This window comes from Carica papaya, chromosome 9, assembly GCF_054855325.1.
Source record: "Carica papaya isolate Zhongbai chromosome 9, ASM5485532v1, whole genome shotgun sequence".
Taxonomy (NCBI): Eukaryota; Viridiplantae; Streptophyta; class Magnoliopsida; order Brassicales; family Caricaceae; genus Carica; species Carica papaya.
In genome coordinates, this window is record NC_142317.1 from 2,232,815 (window position 1) to 2,259,543 (window position 26,729).

The 26,729-nt window shown below is 34.1% G+C and overlaps 2 protein-coding genes and 1 pseudogene across 7 annotated transcripts; 2 read left to right on the forward strand and 1 right to left on the reverse strand.

Annotated features, from left to right (window-relative positions):
• Positions 1-3,270: 3,270 nt before the first annotated feature.
• On the forward strand, positions 3,271-4,487 carry SOB5 (suppressor of phytochrome b 5). The gene has a single exon (XM_022053658.2). The coding sequence runs from the start codon at positions 3,691-3,693 to the stop codon at positions 4,201-4,203; it is 513 nt and encodes a 170-aa protein (XP_021909350.2). The 5' UTR covers positions 3,271-3,690; the 3' UTR covers positions 4,204-4,487.
• Positions 4,488-5,989: 1,502 nt separating this feature from the next.
• Positions 5,990-15,810, forward strand: SPPA (signal peptide peptidase). 6 transcript variants are annotated; one of them, XM_022053503.2, is made up of 13 exons: positions 5,990-6,526; positions 6,816-6,999; positions 7,677-7,814; positions 8,528-8,698; positions 8,771-8,874; positions 9,172-9,239; positions 10,854-11,020; positions 11,585-11,654; positions 12,350-12,504; positions 13,955-14,060; positions 14,324-14,411; positions 14,514-14,657; positions 14,752-15,082. In XM_022053503.2, exons 1-13 carry the CDS (start codon positions 6,041-6,043, stop codon positions 14,776-14,778), a joined length of 1,908 nt encoding a protein of 635 aa, XP_021909195.1. In that variant the 5' UTR covers positions 5,990-6,040; the 3' UTR covers positions 14,779-15,082. The 6 variants fall into 6 exon arrangements, with proteins under 6 accessions (XP_021909195.1, XP_021909193.1, XP_088067293.1 ...); XM_022053502.2 differs by lacking the exon at positions 14,752-15,082 and adding an exon at positions 15,370-15,810 and having other exon boundaries at positions 5,991-6,526; XM_022053501.2 differs by lacking the exon at positions 14,752-15,082 and adding an exon at positions 15,370-15,810 and having other exon boundaries at positions 8,528-8,874.
• Positions 15,811-25,008: 9,198 nt separating this feature from the next.
• On the reverse strand, positions 25,009-25,911 carry LOC148239718 (secreted RxLR effector protein 161 pseudogene; annotated as a pseudogene).
• Positions 25,912-26,729: the final 818 nt, after the last annotated feature.

The following is a 26,729-nucleotide window of genomic DNA, read 5'->3' on the forward strand; positions in this document are numbered from 1 at the left end:
AATACCCAAAATCTTGATTTTCTGACTTATGTGGATATAAATACACACAAAAATACAAATATATATATATATATGTGTGTGTGTATACACATTTTATGTGTAGTGGGAATATATATTATTTGAGTGACAACTATGACCTATTCTATGGGCTTGTGCGACGCACGTTCCATTCCATTTTATACAAAACGCACCGTATAAGATTTTTGCTTGCAATTTTCTTTTCTTTTTTTTTTCTCTCATCAATTTAGTTTATAATATTTTTTTTTTCTGCATTTTTATTGGTTTATGACCTTATAAAAATTATTATTATATTGTATTTTTACATATAATATAACACATCCTTGTTATAAATTGTCATAAAAACGTTTTTAATGCAACCATGCATGTACATATATATATATATATATTAAATATTAATATATGGAATCAAATATTCTCTAACTTTAATGATATTAAAAATAGAAGATTTGATTATTGTTCCACCGAATCCAATTATTAAAAAATAATAATTAATAATGCAAACGTATATATATATATATATATACATGTACTTATACTAACGGGAATCATTCAAAAAAAAAAAAAGATTAGTTTAACAATCATAACAATTATTATTTCTAATCAAATCAAAAAATTAAAATAAAAAAATTGGCACATGTGAGATTCGAATTGATAAATTTAGAAAAGCAATATAAAGTAATGTGTATATATATATATATATATATATATGTATGTATTATAATATTATGATAGCTAAGTCATGATAAAGTGGGGGCAAGGAGATAGGGAGATGAAGAGATGGACATGCAGCAAGATTAATGGATGGGGCCATGGATGTCTGATATAATGAAGGTTTATGGTAGAGAGAATTTAAATTTAATAATAATAATAATAATAACTGGGAAACTGCCAAAGCTTATGCTTGTGAGACTTCTTCTAACTTCCATTTGCCTTTCCCTTTACATATTGACTGGGCCCACAGTCACTTTGATTTGTCAAAGTGTATTTATATGTGTATATCACTATAAAAACATATTATTATAATATATTAATTTTAACGAATTTATTATGTCAAAAAATATTTCAATTCTCTTAATTAGGATAATCACAACAAATTCAAACTCGACATAATTAGTATAGGATTGTGTGAGATTATTTGACCCGAAATAAAAATTTAAGAACTTAATCTCATGTTCTTAAATCGAGTTAACCAATATTTGACATTCAAGAAATGGTAAAACTACTTTGGACAAATAATTAATGAAGATTAATATGTATTTTAACATATGTGATAGTAAGTTATATAGATATCTTAATCTATCTCAAACTATAATGTTAATCTGTCATCCGAGCTCAACTTTATATATTAAGCTAAAGTAGTATATCTATATTACGATACATATTATATAACCGTGTTGTACGGACTAAGTAAAGTGAAAGAGGCAACGTGCATTTGCAATTTTTTACTTTTGTCTTTTTTTTTTTGTTTAAAAGTAAAAATATTTTGTTAAAATTTTAACTCGTTATGATTATTTTAAATAAAGAAATATGATCGTTACAATAAAAAATTTATTTCGTTAAAAAACAAAATAGAATTATTGAGCTTTATCTGATTTGATCATTTTAGACTCACAAATATACTGATAATATATTAAGTTATTGATTATATTTAATCAAACAGTATAAATTGGTCACTGCTAATTTATAATATATTCTCAAAATAATAAATTATATATTTTACAATGAATATCCAAAAATATGTTGAAAGTTTTCAAATTAAAAAAATATAATCATCACAATAGAATTTTTTTGTTGTCTAAAATGAAAATCCACAAACATTAAATTAAGTTTTTTATTTTAATAAATTATATATTATAAATTTACTACCGGTCGTCTAATATATATTTATAAAATAATAAATTATAAATATTTAATAATTTTTTTTATATTTTTAATAAATTTAAAAATTTATAATTTTTTAAATAAAATATAATAACTTAAACAATTGGATCATAACACATTTAAAATATATATTATCGTCAACAAGACCAAAGTGGTAAATAATGTGCTTCTTACCAAGTTAATTAGAAAAAGTTAAAAAAGTACTTTTTACCATAAAGGAAAATTGAAGTACCATTTAAAAAAAAAAAAAAAAATTTAAAGTCCAATACGATTTTATTTTCAAAATTGAACATAACAAAAATTATTAATTTTCGAACCCCATATTATATTTTAAAAAGATAAACTATATTATTATAATTATACATATATATTTATATATATATGACAAGGGTTTTTTTTTTTTTTTTTTTTTTGTGAAGAAAATAATGACTGACCTAATGGGTAATATATATATATTAGGCCGATTAAACATAGTGTTAAAGATGTGAGAAAATTAATAAATTAATAATAAGAATAGAAAAAAAAAAAAAAAGAATGTTAACATCAACACGCAAAACATAATGTCGTCTCAGAATTTCTTTTAAATTTGTAAAAGAAAAAAAATAAAAATAAAATTAAGTCACTTCAAAAGTAAATACAGAAATAAAGTCTGGAAGTTATCTGTCCGATCATATTATTTCACTCATCAGTTTTCAGTACTCCTTTGAAAATTAAATATTAATTTCAGAAGAAAAAACGCAGTTAGTTTATTTATTTACAATGGTAAATTTAACAGTGTGAAGATTATATCATAATGTTTAATTAATTTCTTCCAGTGAACCTGAAATGACAGAGAGGTAAAATGTAATTTTACCGGTGGATAAAATTTGATTTACTGGAAATTTATAATAGAGCGGCGAATTCCAAAACAACATTGCTTTCTGAGGAAACAGGCGCCAGCAAATCAGAGGAAGAAGCAAAAAGATATTTTGGCAACACCCTCTCCGATACCCTTAAAACCAGACTTCCAAAATTTTAACATAATTATTTGAATTTGTAAATAATTTTTATAATTATTATAAATAATCCGTTGGTATATGTATAGATTTTAATTTATAATAATCAAATTATGTTATGATATAGTTAATTACTAAAAAAAATAAATAAAATTATTTACGACCAAAATTGGATTACAGATTTATGTAGGTCGAATGATAGGCTAAAAGAGGGATTGAAGAGGTCCTATCAAGCATATTTAAGACATGGGTCTTACATTCTTTCTTGTTTTGTAGACTGAGCCAAATTGGCTTTTGCATTTAAGATCATCCTTTTTTATTTATGATCCACTCACTGCACACACAAGTGAATTGGAAATTACAGATGAATAATTACCAAACCTCCCTCTTGTCCTTTCAAATTCAAGAAACTTTCCTTCATATTATTATTAATCGCTTTCTTTTGACAACTTCTTCTAGCTGTCTTCTCTGGTTTTTCTGCTGAAGGAAAATTAAATGTGTATCTAGATTTCCAGACGGTAGAAATTTATTCCAGCTAACCACTAAAACTTATTGAGTTCTTTTATTTTTTGTTCTGGGTTGCTTTCGGAAATTAAAAAAAGAAGAAAAATACAGATGGGTACTTCACTATTTCTCTTTTCTTCGTGTACAAAGCTGTCTGTGGTCAGAGCATAGTGGTTTTCTCAGGTGCCAAACACCCTCCTTAATTAGCTTCTTTCCTATATAAGACCGCTCAACCTCCTTCTTCTCTCCATCTTTTTTAATATCCACACACACACATATATATATATATATGTATGAAGGAGAGATGGAGTCAGCTTCCCAAATCTTTGGAGAAGAATGTCGCAGCAGTGAATCTGGGTGGACAATGTATATTGGCTCCCCTATAAATGGTGATTATCATCATGACCAGGAAGATGACGATGACGATGACGATGACGATGACGATGACGGAGACTATGAAGATGATGGTGATCGCCATGACGGTGGGGAGGATGATGATGATCTTGGTGACCGTGAAGAGGCCGACAGTGATGATTCCATGGCTTCTGATGCTTCTTCAGGTCCAAGTGCCTATCCATTTGTTAACACAGATGTTATGGGTACCAGTCGACGAAAGTTTCATGAAAGTAGCAGACGGTGCCGTTTTGAGAAAATCGAATCCGGGAAGATGGAGAAGAAGCAGAACGGTGGTGGAAGGAGGATGAAGGAGGAAGAGGTGGTGGTGTTCGTGGCGACGACGGATGCTTGTGGTCCTGCTCATAGTACTGCTTCCAAAACCATCTGGACAAGCAAGAGTAAGTAGGACATATATATATATATATATACATATAGTCTGGGTTTTGCGGATTTGCAGCATTGTAATTTCAAAATGATCACCACCATTGTCGCTGCAATACTATATATATATATATATATGTACTTCCAGGGTTGAAATTAAAAAAAAAAAAAAAATCATCAGCAAATTCTTTATCTTCTTTAATTTTCACCTACATGTATGCATGCGTTGATGATTACATATACATATACATGTCTGTATATGTTATGTTGATATAGTTAAAAATGGATCCAAACATGTTTATACTCGTATATATTTGAATAAATCCATACATGTATTTAGAGCTGTATATATTTAATACAGATATCTATCTATACGTACGCACGTGGGAACTATATGGAAAGAGAAGTAATTACATTGCGGCTCATCTGCATTTAATTAATGATTAAGTATTTGCTTACATAGATACGTAATTTATGTACACTCGTAAATATAAATATATTTTATATAGAGTACGGTACATTTAAGCTCAAAGCTTCTTGTCCTATATAGTTTTGACTCCATTAATTAAAAAAGAAAGCTTTAACTTATTATTTGACCGCATTTAATTTGAATTATCAACAATTATGTATCTACAAATATAATTTTATGATTTTTAAACCCGTAATTTCTCATACAAAAATTAAACTCATACGAGAAAATTAAAATATTTTTTTGGGATTTATAATGAGAAATGAATATATTATATTATATTATACGTATGTGTGGGAGAGGCAAAGGTGGGAGACAGGGGGGGGATGGATCTGCGCGGGTCCGATTGTCGTGAACGTGGGGTGAAATAAGGATGCGAGTAATTTAGCCAAAGATTTTGACAATTCCACAACATAACAATAATGGCCTCCTGCTTTAAGCCTTCTTCCCATTACAGGCTGCAAATAGTATGTTGCTTTCATCCCCCTCCTGCTTATTTCAACCCCCCTTTCTCTCCCTACATAAATATATTCTATACGTCCCTCACCCATATACATACACCTTATACAACATTCAAATTACAAAATTGTGGGTTCAAATCCAACGACAAAAATAAAATTAGGGTATACGTCGGGACGACGGCTTTCGAGATCAGAGAGCTTCCCGACAATGGGTTTGGAAATTTAGTCGGAACCCACCAAATTGCGAGTTGTTTATGGAACAAAACGGGACACTAGGGATCCGCTGTGGATTAATTGGATACACATATTTGCACGAAACCATGGCACATGCAACATGTACGTACTCAAGAATGGATTTAAATGTCTTCACCACAATGCCTAATTCAACTGTGATATGTGAACTAACTCCCATGTTCCCTGTTTGGAACCAACATAAATGTTCACAACAATCCAGGGAACTGAAAATTCTTTAACATTAATTACATCCCTTAAAACATTTTCTTTTATTATAATTTGAAAAATTCTTAAAAAACGGGCCGTCGGTACCCGATCCGTTGCAATAGTTTGTGCGGGCCTGTTTCCCCACTGGGCTTTAATTGAGAGTCCGCGTAGTAGGTGTTGGTTTCTTTTTTAATTATTATAACTTAATTATATTATAATTAATTATCTCATCATTATAATTAATTCCGGATTACCCGAAATTTAATTTATTTAGACAAAATTATTATTGAATTATTATCTAGCGGCTATTCTGACGAATGATAATTCACGTGAAGGTAAAATATCCATGAAACGGCGACGTGTCACGCTCGAAAAAGTGTCAACGTGGAGGCAAATTCATCCTGTCATCATTCTCTCTGCCCTTTTTTATCGGCTTTCATTTTCTTTTTCTTCTTCTTCTACAAAGCTCAAGAGGCTCTCCGCCAGTTCAAATGTCTAAGCTTCTGCTCCTCCAATCTCCTCACGTTACTCCAAGAATTCATCAGTATACAACATTCGCCGCCATCTCCGTCTTCTCCTCTCGACCTAGCCTCACTTCTTCTATTTCTCCTCTTCGATACTATCCCCTTGCTTTCCTCTCCAATCCTCCCTCTTCCCTCCTCCTCCCCCATTCCCTTTCTTCCTCTTCGTCTCATTACCAAAGGAGGAGCTTCTCCGCTCGAGCTTTCGATGATTCCTCCTCTCCATCAGATACCAGACGACAACCACAACAACAAGAAGCAGAAAATGAAAAAGTAAAAGAAGAAGAAGAAAGAGAGGTTTTGATGGGGAAACCTGAGGATTTTCCAAGTGGAGAGTTTGTGTACGAGAAAATGAATGCTTGGAAGAGTTTTATAGTGAAGCTTCGTATGCTGATTGCCTTCCCCTGGGAACGCGTTCGCAAGGGCAGTGTCTTGACCATGAAACTTCGTGGCCAGGTTCTGCTCTTCATCTTTTTTTTTTCTTCTTTTCATTTCTTTGATCGCTCTTGAATTTCTTAAAGAAGTTGTTCAGAATATGCCAAGAATTCCTGTTTTTGAAAAGTTCTTGCTCAAATCATCCTGCATTGTAGATAAAATTGCTTGGTTTGTGCCTTCAATTTGGTGAAAGAAACGCGTATAATTTATTAAAAATCTATGTTAATATGGTTCTATTGTGACTTGAATATATTATATGTTAGATTTTATGTTGGACTTGAGGCTTCTTCTCCTCTTCTTTTATGCTCAGATATCTGATCAGCTAAAGAGCCGTTTCTCTTCAGGACTGTCTCTTCCTCAAATTTGTGAAAATTTCATAAAAGCCGCTTATGATCCTCGTGTTGCTGGTATCTATCTTCACATTGAACCCCTGAATTGTGGGTGGGGAAAAGTTGAAGAAATTCGAAGACACGTGTTAGATTTCAAGAAGTCAGGTATCTTTTTAAAGCATGACGTTTTGCTTCAACGGTACTTGGAAACTATCAAAATGTATGGCAGAACAATATGGGATTTTCCTAATAATTTTGGGTTTTAAGTTGAGTTCGCTTAAATTCAATTTTATAAAATGGGACATTAAAAAAATATAAAGGAGATAGAATCTGAACAAAATAATATTTTAATTTTAAGTAAATTTTATGTCTAACTTAATTTAGACTGTTTGTGATTCCTGACCAACAAGTAGCAATATAAATATATTATTGTGCAATTGAATTATTAAGAGTCGATTTAATTATGTATGACTAGAGATAGTGCTTTCGTGGAAAGACATATATTATTATGAAATTAAATATATGAGCATCAAATATATAAAATAGTTAAATTGTGTATAAAATAGTTAAATATATGAGCATCAAAGAAAATTGACTTAAAACCATATGTTTTGCTTGGCAACATGCATAGAGCGTGTCATTTATCGTCTTCTTTTACCAATTTTACTGAAGTTATATCATTTGGAATTGTGAGGCTCCTTTCATTTTATCTTATAAGAATCTGAAATGTCTCTATTTCATTCTGTTATGCTCGCGAGTCTGCGGGTGGCATTAGATGTTATTTTGTGTTATGCACTAAATGAATAGCATTGTAGTTTCTTAAAACATTATGAAATGTGCAGGTAAATTCATCGTCAGCTATCTTCCTGTTTGTGGAGAAAAAGAGTATTATCTTGCTTGTGCATGTGACGAGCTATATGCACCTCCAAGTGCTTATTTTTTTTTGTATGGTTTGACCGTTCAAGCATCTTTCCTTGGAGGTTAGTTGAGAACTGTTCATCTTTTCCTTTTCCAAACTTTTAAAAGGACTATGTCTGTTAGGATGTGATGGTATTTGGTTTTACCGTTTTGTTTGCATTGTGTCTTGCAATCAATAGGACATTTGTTCTTTCTGATTCTTGCCTGCTACTACCATATTTCTTGCCTGCTACTCTCATAGCTCATTAGACAATAATAGCATACTAGTTCCATTGTTAATACTTGAGAGATTGAAAGAAAGTAAAGTCGTTGTTTCTGGCTAGATATATGGCCAATCTAACCTTCTCGTAAATATTATTTTCTGAGAAAATAAATCCATGTTAGCTCTAATTGGAGGGTGTGAGTCAGTAATTTACTCATGTCATGTAGGAACGTCTTCTTACACCTTTAACCATTGGCCAGTGGAGCAGTTTTAGTCTCCTTTCTAATGGAGATGCAACATATTTTCCTGTTGCGGTTGTTTGTTTACTTAGCTAATTGTTGGAGCATGAATATTATTGGATTGACTCAATTAATGTGAAATATGAAGCTGGAAGGCAGGCATTCTAAATGTTCATGTTAAGCCAATTCGTTTTTGTGGATACACTTAAACAGATTAATTTTATAAGTTGCATACAAAAATTCTTTTTCTGAGGTTTCCACTTTCGAGAGTGTCTCTGCCATAATTATGGCTTTTAATTTACCTTTAACAGCTTTTAGCAAGTGTAAATTGCAGGTGTTTTTGAGAAAGTAGGAATTGAGCCACAAGTGCAAAGAATTGGTAAATACAAAAGTGCTGGAGACCAACTTTCCAGGAAAAATATATCTCAAGAAAATTATGAGATGCTGAATGCACTGCTTGATAACATTTATGGGAACTGGCTGGATATTGTTTCTTCTACAAAAGGTGCCGTACTCTGTTCATGGCTTTGGATCACTTTTAATGTATCAAATGAAATTTACAGTAAAATTTACACAGGGAAAAAGCGAGAGGATATTGAGAACTTCATTAATGAGGGTGTTTACAAAGTAGAAATGATGAAAGAAAATGGCCTGATAACAGACATACGCTATGAGGATGAGGTATATAACCTTTCCTTAGTTTGCATTAGAAAATAGGAGAAAGAATCAGCATTTTCTAATTGTTTCCTGACTGACAATTTTGAGATACCTGTGCGGTGGCATTGCACTTCCATTTGGTGTCAGGTCTACTAATTAATTATACATATTCAGGAGCAACTCAAAAGTGTTTGCCTAGGAGAAAGTTCTAAAGCAGAGATTCTTTGATAGAGTAAAATTAGCCATCATGTTGGTTAAATCTAGCCTCTGAAATTCAGAAATGATTTTGTATTTTTCTTTTTTCATTCTGAATCCCTTCAGATTATCTATATGTTGAAAGAGAGACTTGGAGTTCAAAAAGATAAAAGTCTTCCCCGGGTTGATTACAGGTAGTGTATTTCTTACTGCAGCTTAAGGAACTGCATGTATCAATGTTTGGATTGTTGGGTTGTTATGCTTTGGGACTGCAAGTTAATTATGGTTTAATTACTTTATGAAGTTCAAGGAGTGATATCCATTTTCTGATTGTGTGATCACATTTATAGCATCATAGTTCTCAGTCTCAATGACTTCCTTTTCCTGGGAATATCATAGGAAAAATTTGTTCTTGTAGGATAAGGGCCTTACCTGGTCTACCCCATGCTGCTTCACTTACTCTCGCCCATTATGTATTGGGCAAACCCTCATATAGAGGTAGCGTGTTAAGAACTATTTGCTTAGATGGAGTTGCTGAGTTGATCCTGTTTACTAGTATGGAATTAATTGTGCTGCATGGTTGTTCCTTAAGCAGATATTAACATTGGCAAATTCTTTGATAATTTAGTTTGTTTTGTCATTAATGCTTCCATTCCTGAATTTTGGCAAGCAATTAGCCTTGTCATTGGTTTTGTTTAACAGGAAGCACGTTAGCTGAATGTTTTAAGTCTTGCTATTGTAAAAAGTGAATGAAATATTGTTATTCTTGCAGCTTCTGCAATTTCCTTTCAGTTCTCTCTTGCGTTCTCTGTTGTCTTCTCCATCTTCTGGCTTTTTCTTCTCAATTTGATTCCCTTTTCTATCAGTTACGATCCAAGTAACAGGAACCTGGCAAAATGATGTTACAGTCATAAATACCCTTTTACTATCTAGGGAAAAGAAATTTTCTTCCTTAGGTTTACAATTTTCATTAAATATAAACCTTTTTCCAACCAAATGAGGTACCAAAATTTGGATTAGTTTATGTGTCTTCCCCAGGAGTGCTAACTTTCAAGTGTTGCAATAGCAAGTGATAGGATCTAAAATCTGAGATAAGTCGAAAAGTATGAATGACCTCCCTAAGCTTTTCATATTAATGGTTTAAAATTAAGAACTTGCCAATTACCCTTAGATCTTGGATTCCTCTCTTGAAAGGGTGAATCTCTAGACGCCAAGTGATATGTATATAGTTGAGAAATTAGGGTTTCATTGTGCTATGGGAATTAGGAATTTTAAATGTTGATTAAGGAAAGAGAATAAAACAGAAGTATAACTAATAACAGAAACAGTTATGTGATGTAACTAAAGGAATCAGGTATAAGTACCTGATCAATGAGTAATTGGCATCCGATAAAAGAAAACCCAGTTTGTTTCTCATCTGTTTCTCTCTCTCTGTGCCACCTCTTCTCTTCTATCTTCGTGCATATATTTTTTTGTCATTTAAGTGCTATCAGAGGTATTACAGCAAATTTGATCCCAATGGGCATATATGAGAATGCCTGGTCGCAAGAACTGAAAAGAATGATATGCTTTTAATACCAATGGGCATATCAACACCTCTTGGTGTTACATGAGTCATTTTTTACACTTGTGAAAAGATTAATTATCTAGAAATCTTAACTCTCTTTTCCTGATCTCATTAACTTCTTATATGCATATCATAGCTCTCTTTTTTCTTTATATAATTTCTTATGATTATAATAGCTTGCTAGGTATCGTGCTACTTTTAAATTGAAAATATTAACACTTGTCCTCCCGGTATACTGCAGCAAGTACTCTAGAGTTAGAAAATGGACTCTTGGTTTAACAGGGGGTAAGGACCTAATTGCGGTTATCAGAGCCTCTGGAAGCATCAGTCGTGTTCGGAGTCCCTTAAGTGTGCCTAGTTCAGGTGTAATAGGGGAGCAGTTCATTGAGAAGATTCGCACTATAAGAGGTATGCTGGATTCTCTATTTAAAAAAGAGGTATGGTAGATTCTTTGAGTCCACCTCCACTGAGAAGATCTGTGCTAGATGCCCCTGGTTTTTTTTAGTAAGGAAATAGAAGATATGCACAAGGCCATCCTTGTAAATCTGTTCCTTAGTTAACTGATTTCTGGAGGGTGAACTGAAATTTTTCAAAAAAGTTGATATCCCATTGTATGAGAAGGGGACATGCTGGTTTTATTTGCTTCCACTAATAGTGCTTTCTAGAATTTTTATGATAAGTAGCTTTAGAAAGTGGAAATACATGTATATTCTCCTTCAGGATATGGTACGAAGTAACTGAGATTTTGTTTTTTGGCTTAAATTTCAAAAAAAAGTAACTGAAAATTTTGAAGGGATTTGTATTATGAGTGCTTTTCCTTTCCTTTTTCCTGGCTATTTTTCCTTGTAGCTTTTTCATTTTAATCCCTGCATTATATTCTTTTGCATCCTGATTGACTACTGCTTCTTTGCATCCTCTTGGACTATAATTTCTTTCCCACTAACTGCTTAAAATTTATTTATTTTTCCTTAGAATCCAAAAAATTTAAAGCAGCTATCCTCCGCATTGATAGCCCAGGAGGTGATGCCCTTGCTTCTGATTTGTAAGTACTGCTACTTATGTACGGTGCTTTTCTGTTGGATTTGCTAGCTGTATTTACTTAAGTTATATTTTCAGTATCAACCTCTGTTTATTTCTCGATTAGTTAACTGAAGTTCATCTGTTAGGCAGTCAGTTTTACAATTAGTTAGTTCCCAAGACATTTTAAGAGTGTTTGACTTACCTTTAGTTTTTTCATCAAAGGAAGCTTATACACTCTTTTAAGAGCTTAAACTTTTTGGTAAGATGTTTGGCATGCGATGAAGAGATTAAACTCCTTAACCTAAATATAGGTATCTCCGTGTTATGCATAATATAGAAAGCACAATAGTGATACCGGAAGATGCAGATACTTTCATTTTCATTGTTCATAGCATCTCCAATTGTATTAGGCATTCTATTTATCCATTAACAAACGTTACATGAAAGAGGCATTCTATCATATGTTGCCACTAATTTTATATTATTGGGCAATTTTTATGCTATTGAGAAGAAATGATCTTGTTAAGAAGAAATGTATCTTAGTGTGCATGCATGAGCAGGGGGTTTGAAGAAGTGTAAAGTATAATTTTCTACATTATCTTTCTCTTGAACGAAATTTAGTCTTCTTTTATTAAAAATAAAAATTCTACTTTTGCTTCTCCCTCAGGAAAAAAGATCCACTATTTCACCTAATTAACCTTGAGTTATCATACACAGAATGTGGAGGGAAATCAGACTTCTGGCTGCAGTAAAGCCTGTCATTGCATCAATGGCTGATGTGGCTGCCAGTGGAGGGTACTATATGGCAATGGGTGCAGGGGTTATTCTGGCTGAAAATTTAACGTTGACCGGTTCCATTGGAGTTGTTACTGGTAAATATGAGTACTTATCCTTTTCTGAGACCTTGTATATATGAAATTGTTAGGATTTTTTAATAGAGAAAATTAATTTTGATTGGAGAACACCAACATTATCTCAAAGTTACATCAGAAAATTTAATGTATCAATTATTCTTCTCTTCCTTTTATGTCAATAAAATTATCTGATGTAGAATAAAGAAAGATTGAGTGTCATACTTAGAAAAAATTATTAAGACCCAAAATTGAAGATCTGAAATCTCAATAATCAATTCAATAATTCAATATTTGTATAGTAATCGTATGAATAGTATACAAAATAACAAAGTTAGAATATTCTATTTATAAGTATCAGTGTACAAAGTTAGAATATTCATCTAAGAATCCTACTAAATAGGGAAATAAACTAATTAATTGGAATAAATTATAATAGAGAATAATTAAATAAAGAAAGAATGAGTTCATACTACTATATCTTAACTCAAAACCTTTTCATCTATGCATAATCATAAGGAATATTTGGTGCATTTCTTCTATTTCGTTAACATTTCTCAACCATTTTTTATTTCTTCTTATGTTGAGGTTGGTTCAAGTTTAAATTTTATGGAATAAGAATGAGAATACAAACAAATAGTATTAAAATTTGAATGAAAATAGCATTCTAACTTGAATTTATTTCCATGTTTATTTCAAGTTCAGTTAAAGTTTTCTTGAAACATGAGAATACAAATCTAGGTTGTGGGACTGAAGATATAAGCAAAGTTTGATTTGTTATGTATCAAGTGTGTAAGCTATATTAATTTCTACATGTCAAAGACTAAGATCTAAGAATTGAATGAGTGAGCTTTGGGGTAGTTGTAACTTATGTTGTGAGTTTTAAAGGTGTTATTAAAATACTTATTCACTAAAATAGCTTTCATTCAAAAGTTATTTAATGTTTGGTAGAAATAACTACGGAAAATGTTGTCATTTTGAAAAATAGGAACTGTGTTTGGTAAAATTGACTTTTAAGATGTCAAGTGTAAAGTTTTGATAAAAGTTGAAGCCATTTTTTAAGGTAACACATTGTAGTTTTTGTATTTAAACGTGTTAAAAGTAGATTTTATCTTTGCCTTTTTTCAGAAGCACTTTGAATTTTATTTGTTTGGTTACAAAAATGCTTTTGAAGCATAAAATTCAAAGCCTTTAAGCACAACCAAATAGGGCCTCAAAATAAAATAGGTTTGAACCAAACATAGGATTAGTAAAATGTTACCTGTTTTTTTATTTAAAAAAAGGATTAGTAAAATGTTGTAATGTTTCTTCCAAGCTTGATTGCACATGTGCTATATATGCTTAGAGTTGCTACAGTGAACTGTCTGATTTTTAGCAATGACACAAAATGGAGGTTCACTTTTCCCTTCATAAGCATGACTTTTTGAATTTTTATAATCTAATGGATGCTAATGCCAGATTTTTTTTTCAGCAAAATTTAACTTGGGAAAACTATATGACAAGATTGGCTTTAATAAGGAGACAATATCAAGAGGAAGATTTGCTGAGCTTCTGGCTGCTGAACAGCGATCTTTTAGGTTGGTGGCAATATTGCATTGTTTATATTTTTAGTTCATCATGTTCAAACCAGCATAGTATATCATCCATTCCTGCAATTCGCTTCTGTCTCAGTCTCTCTCCCTCTTTTTCTTAATTTCCATTTAGCCATCATTCTTGATGCCTTTTGATGCAACTTTTTTCTACTTTCCACTGGGCTGATCCAAGATGGATGCTTTTCTTCTTTGCTTCTCTCTTCACATGCTCTAGTACTGCTGGAAAATAACCAGATTTAGTTTCTCAGACCAGATGAGGCAGAGCTTTTTGCTAAATCTGCAGAGAATGCATATAAGCTATTTCGAGATAAAGCCGCTTTTTCAAGATCCATGCCTGTATGTTGGTAAAATTAATGTTATTTTGGACGTTAGAATCTTTTTTGATGCTCTACAGAAGGGTGAATATGAATCACTCTGAGTTTTCTTATCCATTTTCAGGTAGATAAAATTGAAGAGGTTGCACAAGGCAGAGTCTGGACTGGTAAAGATGCAGCTTCACGAGGTTTAGTTGATGCTATTGGTGGGTTTTCTCGTGCAATAGCTATAGCAAAACAAAAGGCAAATATACCTCATGACCGTCAGGTTGGTAATTTGTTTTATCAGTTTTTATTTATTTATTTATTTATATTTTAGGTTAGACAACTTATTTATTGGTGCTGTAACTTGTGTAATTAAGAAATGGAGCCGGGTTCTTTTTTGGTGAAGAGGCCCTCACCTAAAGGAGAGGAGTGCTTTTTGGAGCAGATGCTCTTATCAACAAATGGTGCCCACTTAATTATAATAATCCATGAGCTGGCTTTAAAAAAATTGAACAGTTGGGCACTCTTTAAGCTCAAAGGTTTCAGGGTACTGTTTATTTTCTGCTGAATTTATGTGACTTCTTATTCATGAATATCTCGTGATAAAAATATTAAGACTATTTAGAGAAGTGGTTGTGTTTGTTGAGGCTAGTATTATTTAAATTAGGAGAAGCTCAATAGACATGGTTAAAGCAATCTTTTAACCAAGGAGTGGTGGTAGTGATTTATGTTTTGTTCGTTATTCCACTTCCAACCAAGAGAAAAAGTAACCTGCTTCAGTGGAAAGGAGAGAGAAAGACTTGGCAGGATATATTGCGGAAAGACAAGCAACTGTTTTGCCTTAGGTTAGCATGTGAGCGCTTGGGCAAGTTTCTATGTTATTTTTTCTCTTTTTGAAAACTTATTTGCATTTGCTTTTGATAATGATGGAAGATGTTAGATGTGGTAGTTTCTGAATTAACTAAAACCGGTTTGATGTTTGTGCTACAATCTAGGTCACTATTGTTGAAATTTCGAGACCTTCTCCTACACTTCCAGAGATATTAAGTGGCATTGGAAACTCTGTAATCGGAGTTGACAGAACATTGAAAGAATTGCTACAAGAATTGACATTTTCGGAGGGAGTTCAAGCCCGGATGGACGGGATTATGTTTCAGAAATTGGAGGGAGCTCCTTATACCAACCCTGCCTTCAGTTTGATAAAGGACTATCTTAGCTCTCTATAGCATTAAATTGTTGGTGTCTCAATTGATTTTGCTAAGACTATTTCTGTGATGGGAGCATCCATTGATCTCCTAGTATGGTCAACAATCGAAGTCAAGGAAAGGTTTCAATTTTTTTACAGTCTAGGCACTGGTACAAGCATATAGCAGTGTACATTACAAAATCCAAGTTGAAATCAGAAGTGAAAGCTTCCCATTTCCTTTTTCTGGAAATTTTTTGTTTTAATATTAAAAGTTATATACATAATGTTTATGTTTTTTTTTTTTTCTTTCAAAAAGTAGTATATAATTCATTATGATTATTTTTAACTGAGAAAAATTATAAATAAATGAAGTAAAATAATTTGTTTAAAATCTTAAGATAATTTTGATATATAATTTAACCACGAGTAAATAATCGTCCTCAATAATAATTAAAAAAATTGTTCGTGAGATAAACAGTGAAAACCCTGAAAATCCTAGGTCTTTTTGCATGATTTGATCCGATTAGTTAATCACGGACATGGAATGCATCGTTGGTGGTAAATACAAGCTTGGCTGCAAGATCGGCAGTGGATCATTTGGTGAAATGTTTCTTGGTCTGTTTTCATCTATACTTTCTTTTTCTAAATATGTCTATATGTCACACCGTATATATTCGGATTCATGATGTTCAATAATCTGGGTGGATTTTGCAGCTTTCATCATCATCGGTGTCTCAACTCATCATAAACCATTCCACCACCTCTACAGCTTTATTCAACAGATTCTTTGACTAGAACAGTCGGTGGTTAAGATTAGTTTGGTTAAGTACAAATTAATTGACTAACCATTTCCTTGATTGCTTTTTATAAAAGCCACAAACCCGAAATCTCCCTCCCTCTCTCTCTTTCAAACGTTTGCCACCTTCAATCACAGTATTTTCTTGATTCCGTTTCTTTTGATTTCTTGTGAATTTCTACTGCAACTCGAGTGGAAGGAGCGATGAGGAGTTTTCAGGCAACATTATCTATGTTTTATCCACGACCGAGAAGTGATCATTCACGGCCACACTCACCATCATTCCCGCCTTGAATTGGGAAATATATTCATTTCAGGTTTGCTTTGGCAGCTTTCTTGTCATGGCATTTTTAATCGCCATTTCAGTTCTTTTTCCTTTCTGGCTTAAGTGCTTGTCTTAAGCTGCTTCTGTCATTTCTTTAATCATTATTGGACGCTCCAGGCACTTTTTCAGTTCATACTAAAATAGATAATAATAAAAGAAGATGAAGATAGATTATCGCATCCTATATATATTTATATATATTTACATGTATAACTTAATGCACATATGTAATTGTTATTGATTCTAACGGAGAAAGAATCCTGAAGCATGATGCTTTTTCTTGGCTTTCCTGATGGTAATTAAGCTTTGTTACATCTAGTTGTTTGAGGAAGTCACAAGAAGAACAAAAAAGAAGGATAAGCAAACAATTACTGATTATACTATTATAATTATATAATATATATTTACTGATTATCTATATAAGTGATATAAATATTGATGAGGGGACTTTTTTCATGAAGAAATAATAATATATTTAGAGAGATAATGACTGCCGCAGCAAAGTTGGAACCAGAGAAAGGAGGTCGACCAACAGGAAAGGTGTAGGAGTCGCCCAGCTAAGCATCCAATGCAACTAGTTCGATAGAAGAGCTAAGACAAAAGGCGAACATTATCTCCAGTTCTTCGTCATAAGATGAAGTTGGGTTTGGCAGAGATATCTCGTCAGCACCCAACTCAAAGTCCATGAATGATGGTGACCGTGAATGATCATTTGTCACTCGTGGATAGAACATGGATAATGTTTCTTTAAAGCTCTTCATTGCTCCCTCCACTCGACTTGCAATAGAAATTGCAAGATATGGAATCAAGAAAAGACTGACTGAAGATGGGAAACGTTTGAAAGAGAGAAAGAGAGAGGTTTCGGGTTTGTGGCTTTTATAGGAAGTGATTAAGGAAATGATTAGTTAATTAATTTGTAATTAATTGAACTAATCTTAACTACCAAACTCCTTTGGTTAAAGAATCTATTGAAGAAAGCTGTGGAGGTGGTGGAATGGTCAAGACTGAATTCATGGCTGCAGGGCTGCTTGTTTATGATGAGTTGAGACGCTGATGATGGAGTGGAACAGAGAGAGAGTGTGTTTGGAAGTGGGTTGACGCGGGGTGGAGCAGCTAGTATCTTCATCTCACGGGCCTCCATTGTTGAGAGAAAAGAGTAATGGAGATGATCGGTGAAGTTGAAGTGATCAAAAATGGAGGTTTGTAGTTTGAGAAACTAGTTAGAAAGAAAAGCTTGGTTTATATCTTACTGTAACTACAATATAATTCACAAAAATTTAAATAAAAATAATATTCTTTTATATTAATTACAAATTTATGCCCTAATTAGTCTATTTTTTTTTCCAGTAATAATAAAAAAATATGTCAATACATATATATATATATATATTGTTTTTGAGTGAGACAATTGAAAAATTGATTATAAACTTTGATAGATTGATTAATTACTTGATACACATATATCAATCACAATTTACCCCACTTTAAATGATATTTATCTAGATATATTATAAGATCAGAGACCAACTTTTTTTTTTGACTGATTTAACTACAATTTATAACTATATAATTGAAATAATTTTTTATTAAAAATTAACAATATATATACTAACTGTTTGATTAAAAAATTTACATTAATGTTAATTTAATCATATAACCGGTCTGTGCTTAACAAAAACTATAAATCTAATTTTGATTTATTGAGAGTTTTGATGAATTGAATCACTGAAAAAAATTTTGTGCTACAATTAAATCATATATATATATATATATTATATGTATATATGTAACTTTTTTTTTGTACAAGAAGAGACAAAGACTAAAAGAAAATTAAGAAATCGTCATGTAAATCCGGGGTTAAGAGACGCACATGATATCGTCAATGAGGAGCTGTTAGAGATCATTCAGCATTTAAACATGAGAATGTAGGCTCATCGATAGAAAAAAGTTAGTATTTGCTAACCGGTCGGCGCATTTATTTCCTTCGCGATAGACATGTTGGATTCGAACTCGTTAATTTTACAGTAGTAAGTGTTTGATCTTACGAATGATAGCAGCATGCGCATTAGTACCGTAATCCTCCATAGTGAGTAACGGCACTGACAGAGCACTATCTATTTTCAAAATAATACTACAAAATTCGACATTTCAAACAAGTTAAAAACCATCGAAGACAGCCTAAATCTCGGCCTGAAGAACAGAGCATTTGCTAATTTTTCTATCGAAACTTCTCAAGCAAGCACCATCCTCAGCTCTAATAAGTCCGCCATAGCAGGCGAGATTAGTTGTAACATGATAAGCACCATCAGTGTTCACCTTCAACTAATCCTTGAGTGGTTTCTGCTAAGTTACAAGTTCTTCCAATCTGTGCACCATACCTGAAAGAAAACAAAGATTCATATTATTAGCCATAAAAGTATAATCAGTCATGAAGAACACATCTTTAGCAAGCTCATCGATACGACTCTCACTCTCTTAAAAAATAAATTTATTTTTATGATTCCACAAGCTCCAACAAGTAAGACCAAAGATCACTCTCTAATCTTGAAATGTCTTGCACTAGGGACAATTGTTTTTGAGGTTCAGCACAAACCATTCATCCATAATACAACTGAAGAAAGTTGATTGAGCTTCAGTAGATATGATTTTCAACCACAGTAGCTTGGCCATGCTGCAATTATGGAGAATATGATCCACATCCTCAATAGGGTTTCCATACCTACTGCATTCTACAGTAGAGGACATGTGATGTTGGTATCTCTCTCAATTCGTCAAAAGCTTTCCTTTAGCAGCCAACTAAAGGAATATACGCAACCGTTGAGCACCTGACTAACGCCAAATGTCTCTCAAATTCCTATCATCTGGGTGCCCATGATCGCTCTCCAGGAGGGCGTAAACTGAGCTAACCGTGAAGCACCCAGAGCTCGTCATACCCCAAAAGCAGGAGTCCGGAATATTATCATCTTTATGAGTCAGTACTGTTACCATCTAAAGCAACGTACCCATTGGCAACACCCGATACAGGGCCTCCCAATCCCATTGGCCAGACAACATCACGTAGTCCCTAACATATATGTGGAGATCCTACTCATCAATAGGTGCAAAAGCTAAAAGCTTAAGCGGCCCCAGGTCCCCTAACCAGCAGTCTTCCCAAAACCTAACATTTCTCCTTGAACCAATGGATCATTTGATGCTAACTCCAAGATTCGTCCATAGATGGTTAAGGTTGTGCCAAAGATGAGAGATCGTTACCTTCGACTTGTAATTCTGCGATAAACCAAGTCATTTGTACTTGTGGGTGAGGACCTGTACCCATAGGAGGTCGGGCTTTGCAACTATAGCAAATCCCAATTTCATCAAGAAAGTTTGGTTTTGTTTATGGATAGACCGAAGGTCGTTTCCCCCAGCGTCATAAGGCATGCACATATCATCCCAACCGACAAATTTGATTTTTCGATTGTCATTCTCCTGGCCCTAGAGAAACTTCCTGACCACCATTTCAATATGATGACATAGGGATTTAGGCAAAACCGTGGTCTACATAGCATAAGCAGGGATAGTCATGAGAATGGACTTAACCAAAGTTAAACGCTTTGCAAATGAAAGAAAGTTAGCATTCCAACCAAATAAATTTTGGTTAATCTTCTCAAAGATATAATAAAAAGTATCTTTATTGACTCTATCATGTAACAACAGAACTCTCAAATACTTACTAAGATTATTAAAGACTTGAAAACCAAACATCTTAATAATACGACTAGTTTCACCTGTGGTAACATTGTGAGAAAAGAAAGTAAGTGTTTTAGTTGCACTCACTTTATGACCAGAGCTCACACAGAATTTCTCTAAGACTTTCTTTATAATCGAGTCTGGTCATCAGTGGCTATCTCAAGGATTACCAGGTCATTTGCAAAAAAAAGATGTGAGAGGGCAGGACCCTTTTTACCAAGACAGATCGACTTCCACATATCATTTCTTACTAAAGTGTTGATGCAATGGGATAGTCGTTCCATGCATATCATAAATATGTAGGGTGAAAGCAAATCTCCTTGTCGAATGCCTCTAGTAGGCCAGAACTCTTGGTTGAGACAACCATTCCATCATAATTTCATGGAGCAAGAGGAGATACAATGCATGATGACTCTAATAAGGTTAGGAGGGAGACCAACATCAAACAAAATGTCCTTCACATATTCCTAATGGATGCGAGCATAAACTTTTTCTAAGTCCACTTTAATGGTCATCCACTTGTTTTTCCTCTGCAAATACCATATAGAGTGGACCACTTATTAGGTAATAATAATATTATCTGTGATATTCTTACCGACTACAAAGGTAGCTTGGGTAGGGCCAACCAATAAAGGCATTAGGTTTTCGAGTCTATTGATGATAAGTTTAGTAACGATTTTATATAAAATCATTAATAAAGTGATTTGACAAAATTCTTTAATAGTCTCTGGTCTTGCAATTTTAGGGATGAGGGTAATAAGGGTCTTGTTAATCCCAACAAGTAACTGTTCCCTGTTATCATATTACACTTTTGGAAGGTGGTGAATGATGGCCTCTGAGAATTGGTTGAACCATCTCTGGTTACAAATAGCTATATCAAGCCGTTGAAAAAGAGTCTCACATCTCTATGTAAAGTTTGATTTTACATAATCAAACTGTTACAAAGAATTGACATCAATGAAGTGGTTAAAGAGAGCGCAACCTTTAGACCGTTTAGCCGCCCCCTCTCTTAGGTCGTCTGCATCCAAGATGGCATTGAAATCCCCAACAAAGAGCCAAGGGCGATCTATGTGATGTCTGGTAATGGTGAGCTCCTCTCAAAGGCCTTTACGTTTATGAGGATTTGGGCTCCCATAGATAACAGAGAGGGAAAAATCCTCCTCACCATCATTCATGCTAATCTTGAAATGAATAAACTAACGGTAATTATAATCTACATTAACTTGGATAGACTATTTCCACATCATCCAAATGTCTCCTGAAAATTCAACTATCTCAACTCTGTAAGAGTAGTCAAATCCCAAGTTCTTGATCATTTTATCTGCTTTCTCGCCTGTCATCCTAGGCTCCAACAACGCAACCAAGACATAGTTGTGGATATTGACAAAGGACTTAAGGGCGCACTGGAGACCAGCTTTTGCTGCACCTTGACAATTCCACATAAAAAATGAGTAATCCATAGCGTAAGGATAAGAGAAAAGAGGAGTTGACGCTAAAAAAAAAATACTATGTTTACTCCGTCTAAAGGGCATCAATAATACTCGAAACGAGACTTACATACTTGCTGACAAGCTTTTAATTTTAGACATAAGGGGGTTGATCGTAGCGGAAATAGTGGATGTAGGTATCTCATCTTTTTTTTTTTTGCATTGACTTGTTTTTTAAAAATCTTATTGATTTTTATGCCTTTATTGATCCCAAGTCTATCCGACGGTTTGACAATTGATCTGAAGTGATCTCTTAAAGAGAACATTGGTGACATAGAGCGTGATCTTAGTCTCCCCAATCTTTAATTATTACAATTGTATTCTTTGAAGGTTCCAACGTAGTAGTACCCTAGTTTTCTGCGCCATAAGGGTTGATGTGTCCCTTTGTCCTACTAGTTTCTTCAACCATATTAGTCATTAACATCACACGTCCAATGGTGGGCTTAGTATTGGCCAGCATGGTAGAACCCATGATTTCAGGGAGGGCATCCATCGTCTTCAGATCACACCAACGATGCTTTTCCTTTGTTCCTTGGGGTTGTCTCTCATTTGAGACCCCCACTTGTTTAGGGGTTTTCACCACCAGCCAATTTGGTCCTTCTAAAGCCACCTCCATATCCGCAATCATATTAAATCTTTGATTCATTCATATTATTCTCTCTTAGAATATCTGAGCTTTTACTTGGTAAAATAGGGCAATTCTTTTCAACTTTCCTCCTCTTGCATTGGACTTGCATCCAAGAACCATAATTTTTATTTAGCACTGCCACATTATCTTGTTCATCGGGACCTGTGGTTCCACTCTTGACTGACTCAATCTTTGTCTCGGCATTTTTCTTGCACTGATCTTTAAGGTGTCAATATACTCCACAGTCGAAGCATATAGTAAGCAATCCCTCATATTCCACTCTCTGTAGGCGCTCATCTAACATGAACTTAGAGATGAGTGGTTTGGTCAGATTAATTCCAACTGCTAATCAAACAAACTTACCCCATTCAGTGGATTCAATATTATAGTCAATGCAGAACACCATCACCATCGCCCTGGAGATAGCTCTAAGCACACTTTTATGGTAATAATAGATGGGGAGACTAGAAAACTGCACCCAGGCCACCACATTAGTGACATTCGGATTTACAGTAGAGAAACTAGGGGACCAGAATTACACTATGCGATAATGGCCATATATAACCCACGTGCCATCCGTAAGAACGTGTAGGTAGTCCTCTGTTGTGTGAAACTTGACCATGTAGTAATCATTATCTAGGTCAATCAGGTGTACTCAATCATTAGGCTTCCACAGGTTATGAAGTTTTGTTCAAAGTGCTTTATACCCAATCGATTTCTCAAGCAGTCAAACAATCACTATCAGTTTTATATTTTATGCTAGGAGGTTATGCACGTTATTAGTATTCCATTCTCTATGTTAAACTTAACATTCCCATTCCTAATCTCAATTTCATCTGGACTATTAGCATCCTGATGACTATTGATGAGTTTATCAGAGGATTTTACATTCGGTATTCCCTGCGGAGGAGGAGATTTCCCAAGGTGTGTGATTTGCGATCTCTCGCCTGTAATTTGCGTAAGGTTCACCATAGTTTCATCTTCAACATCCAACTTCTTCACACCAGACCGGAGCAAGGTCTGGGGCGCCGGTCGGGTCGCACCAGAACACGGGAAAGCCGCCTCTATTGTCGGCTTACCTTCAACTTGCGTTGCCTTCATCATCGGCTCGTCCTTTCGCAACCACCACCTGAATCGCGCTCGACTGGGTTGCGCTCGGGAACGCAGGTCAGGTCACACTAGAACAGGGTTCCACCGTCCCTGTTTTCGAAGCTCCTTCCATCGGCATTGTAGCCAGACCCTGTTCGTCTGCCATCAACGTGAGATAGTCAGCCCCAGATTGGGTCACATCGTTCCACCTTAAGCGGCTTGCTTTCAGGTCGGATGACGCCTCTTCCGTTTCCATCTCTCCTTCCGCAATCGCTTCCTCCATCCTCTGTTGTTCATCAGGAAACGAAGAGTGATTCTCCTCCGGCCTTATCTTAACCTTCTTACGGTTCGACTGAGAGAAGAAGACGATCGCATGAATCGAAGTTGAAGATTGTATATATATAACTTTTGTTTCGCAAGTTGATGCAAAAGACCTTCATCCAATAAATTTATGTTTCTGCAAAATTTATTACCAAGTAAGACTTTTTTTATTTCATTGATGATGGAGATTGAAAAAGAATATATATATGTATATATATATATATATATAGAGCTAAGTTAGGAAACTTAGTCGCGAGTCCATTGACAATGTACCTTGGTATATAATTACATATATACTGTATCTAAAAATCCTTTAGTTTTTTTGGGAAAGATAATTAAAAAGGTGAGGCTTAGACGACAAAACAGATTGCCTGAGTAACCCCACCACATTATTACGCTGTACCATAAAATTTTAACCCTATAAAACTAACTATTAATAAGCAAGAAAGAAAAGGATAGATTGGATGTCGTCTACCCTGTATACATATATATATATATATATGCCTCTGTGAGAGTATGAACAGCGATCATAGACTCGTGCCCTTTTGGAAAATTAATCCCTTGACATACTTCGGATACAAACTGAATATATAAGTAAAATACTAAAATTAAACCTCCCTAAAAATCTGCAATCACTACAAAAAAATTTTCAACTAAACAATTTGCAACTCTTATATAAAAAACTTCTAACTAAATCTAAAACTAACACTTCATGATCTGACTTCATGTTTTACAAAATAGAAACTGATTTGTTTACATGGTAAATTTCAAAGTAAGATGCATTAATTCTTAATACCCCCCATAGTACATGCATATGATCAAGAACTCCAAGTGTAACTCTGAAACTTTCAAACTTAGGCTTTACCAAAGCCTTTCTAAATATGTCTGCAACCTGATCAATTGTAGAAATTCCTTTTAGCTCAATTTCTTGGTCCAGCACTTTCTCTCCAATGTAATGGTGACGTACTTCAATATGCTTTGTCTGCCCATGAAAAATTGAATTTGATGCAAGCCTAATAGCCCTTTTATTATCACATTTAATTTGGAAAGCATAATCGAGTTTAGATACCATGTCACTTATTAATCTCTTCAACCACATATTCCTGTGCAGCCATAGTTGCTGCTACATATTCAGCTTCAGTGCTGGATAAAGCGACCACCAATTGCTTCTTGCTGCACCAGGATATCATTGTTGATCCAGTACTGAAACAATAGCCTGAAGTTGAATGTCTATCATCTGCATCTCCAGCCCAGTCTGCATCAGTAAATCTACTTAACAAGAAATTTTCATGCTTTTTGTACATAAGACCGTAATCAAGTGTGCCCTTTACATAACGAAGAATTCTTTTGGCTGCTGCTAAGTGAGGGCTTCTTGGACACTGCATGAATTGGGAAACTACACCAACAGAATAAGAAATCTCAGGTTTTGTGATAGTTAAATAGATTAAACTACCAACAAGTTGTTGAAATTTTCTAACATCCTTCAATGACTCTCCTTCATCTTTTACCAATTTGAGATGTGGCTCCATTGGAGTAGCTTTCTCTTTTGACTCCCCCATGCCAAAACGTTGTGGAAGCTTTCCTGCATAACTTTTTTGAGAAACAAAATACCTTTGATCTGATTCTTCAATTTCCAGACCTAGAAAACAGCTTGCCTGCCCCAAAATTTTTCGTCTCAAATAGAACAGAAAGTTCATTTTTCAGTCTGAAAATTTCTGCTTCATTATTTCCATTAATTATCATATCATCCACATACAATAAGGCCATCAAGTGCATATTTAATTCTAATTTAATAAATAAACTAGAATCTGTAGCTGAAACTTTAAAGCCACAAAAGATAAAGTATTAGGTAACTTTACCATACCAAGCACGTGGTGCTTGCTTAAGGCCATATAAGGCCTTCTTAAGCCGACAAACATGGTGAGGATACTGCTTCGAAACATATCCTTTGGGCTGCTCCATAAATACTTCACCATCTAATTCTCCATAAAGAAATGCATTCTTTATATCAAGTTGCCATAATTTCCAACTTTTGAATGCTGCAAGAGAAAAAATGGTTCTTATTGTTATCATTTGTGCAACCGAACTGAATGTCTCCTCATAATCCAGTCCATAGCTTTGAGAGAAGCCACGTGCAACAAGTCGAGTTTTAAATTTTTCAACAGCCCCATCTGAATTTTTCTTCAACTTATAAACCTATTTGTAGGTGATAAGATTACAATTTTCTGGTTTTGGCACCAAATCCCATGTCTGATTTTTGTTTAAAGCTTCAATTTCTTCTTGCATGGCTGCTTGCCACTTTGGATCTTCTTTGGCTTCCTCATAATTTGTTGGCTCTTCATCAAATCCTCCTCAAAGAAGTAGGAAGCAACAGTGCAATGATTAAGCTGAACGTCATAATCTTTGAGGTAATTTGGTTGTCTTTTCTCCCTTGTGGATCTCCTTTCAGCTTGTCTTTCACCACCATTTATATTGCTTTGAGTAGAAGACTCATCAGTGTTTAAATTACTGTCAGGAACAAGCTGTGAATTTCTAGATCATCAAGAATGGCTTCTTGAGCTGAAGATTTTTTGGCTGAATAATGGGATGATATCTCATCAAACACAACATCTCTAGAAGTAACAAATTTCTTGGTTTCTGGATCCATACACCTCCATCCTTTCTTACATGAATCATAGCCAACAAAAATACACTTTTTTGCTTTCGAGTCAAGTTTAGTTCGATTAGATTTTGGAATACGAACATAACAAATTGAACCAAATACCTGAAAGTAATTTACATTTGGCTTTATATT

Coding starts and splice junctions, on each gene's coding strand:
- SOB5 (XM_022053658.2), top strand. CDS start 3,691: ATGTATGAAGGAGAGATGGAGTCAGCTTCCCAAATCTTTGGAGAAGAA.
- SPPA (XM_022053501.2), top strand. CDS start 6,041: ATGTCTAAGCTTCTGCTCCTCCAATCTCCTCACGTTACTCCAAGAATT. Junction 8,875..9,171: donor ACATACGCTATGAGGATGAG/GTATATAACCTT, acceptor GAATCCCTTCAG/ATTATCTATATGTTGAAAGA. Junction 11,655..12,349: donor GATGCCCTTGCTTCTGATTT/GTAAGTACTGCT, acceptor TATCATACACAG/AATGTGGAGGGAAATCAGAC.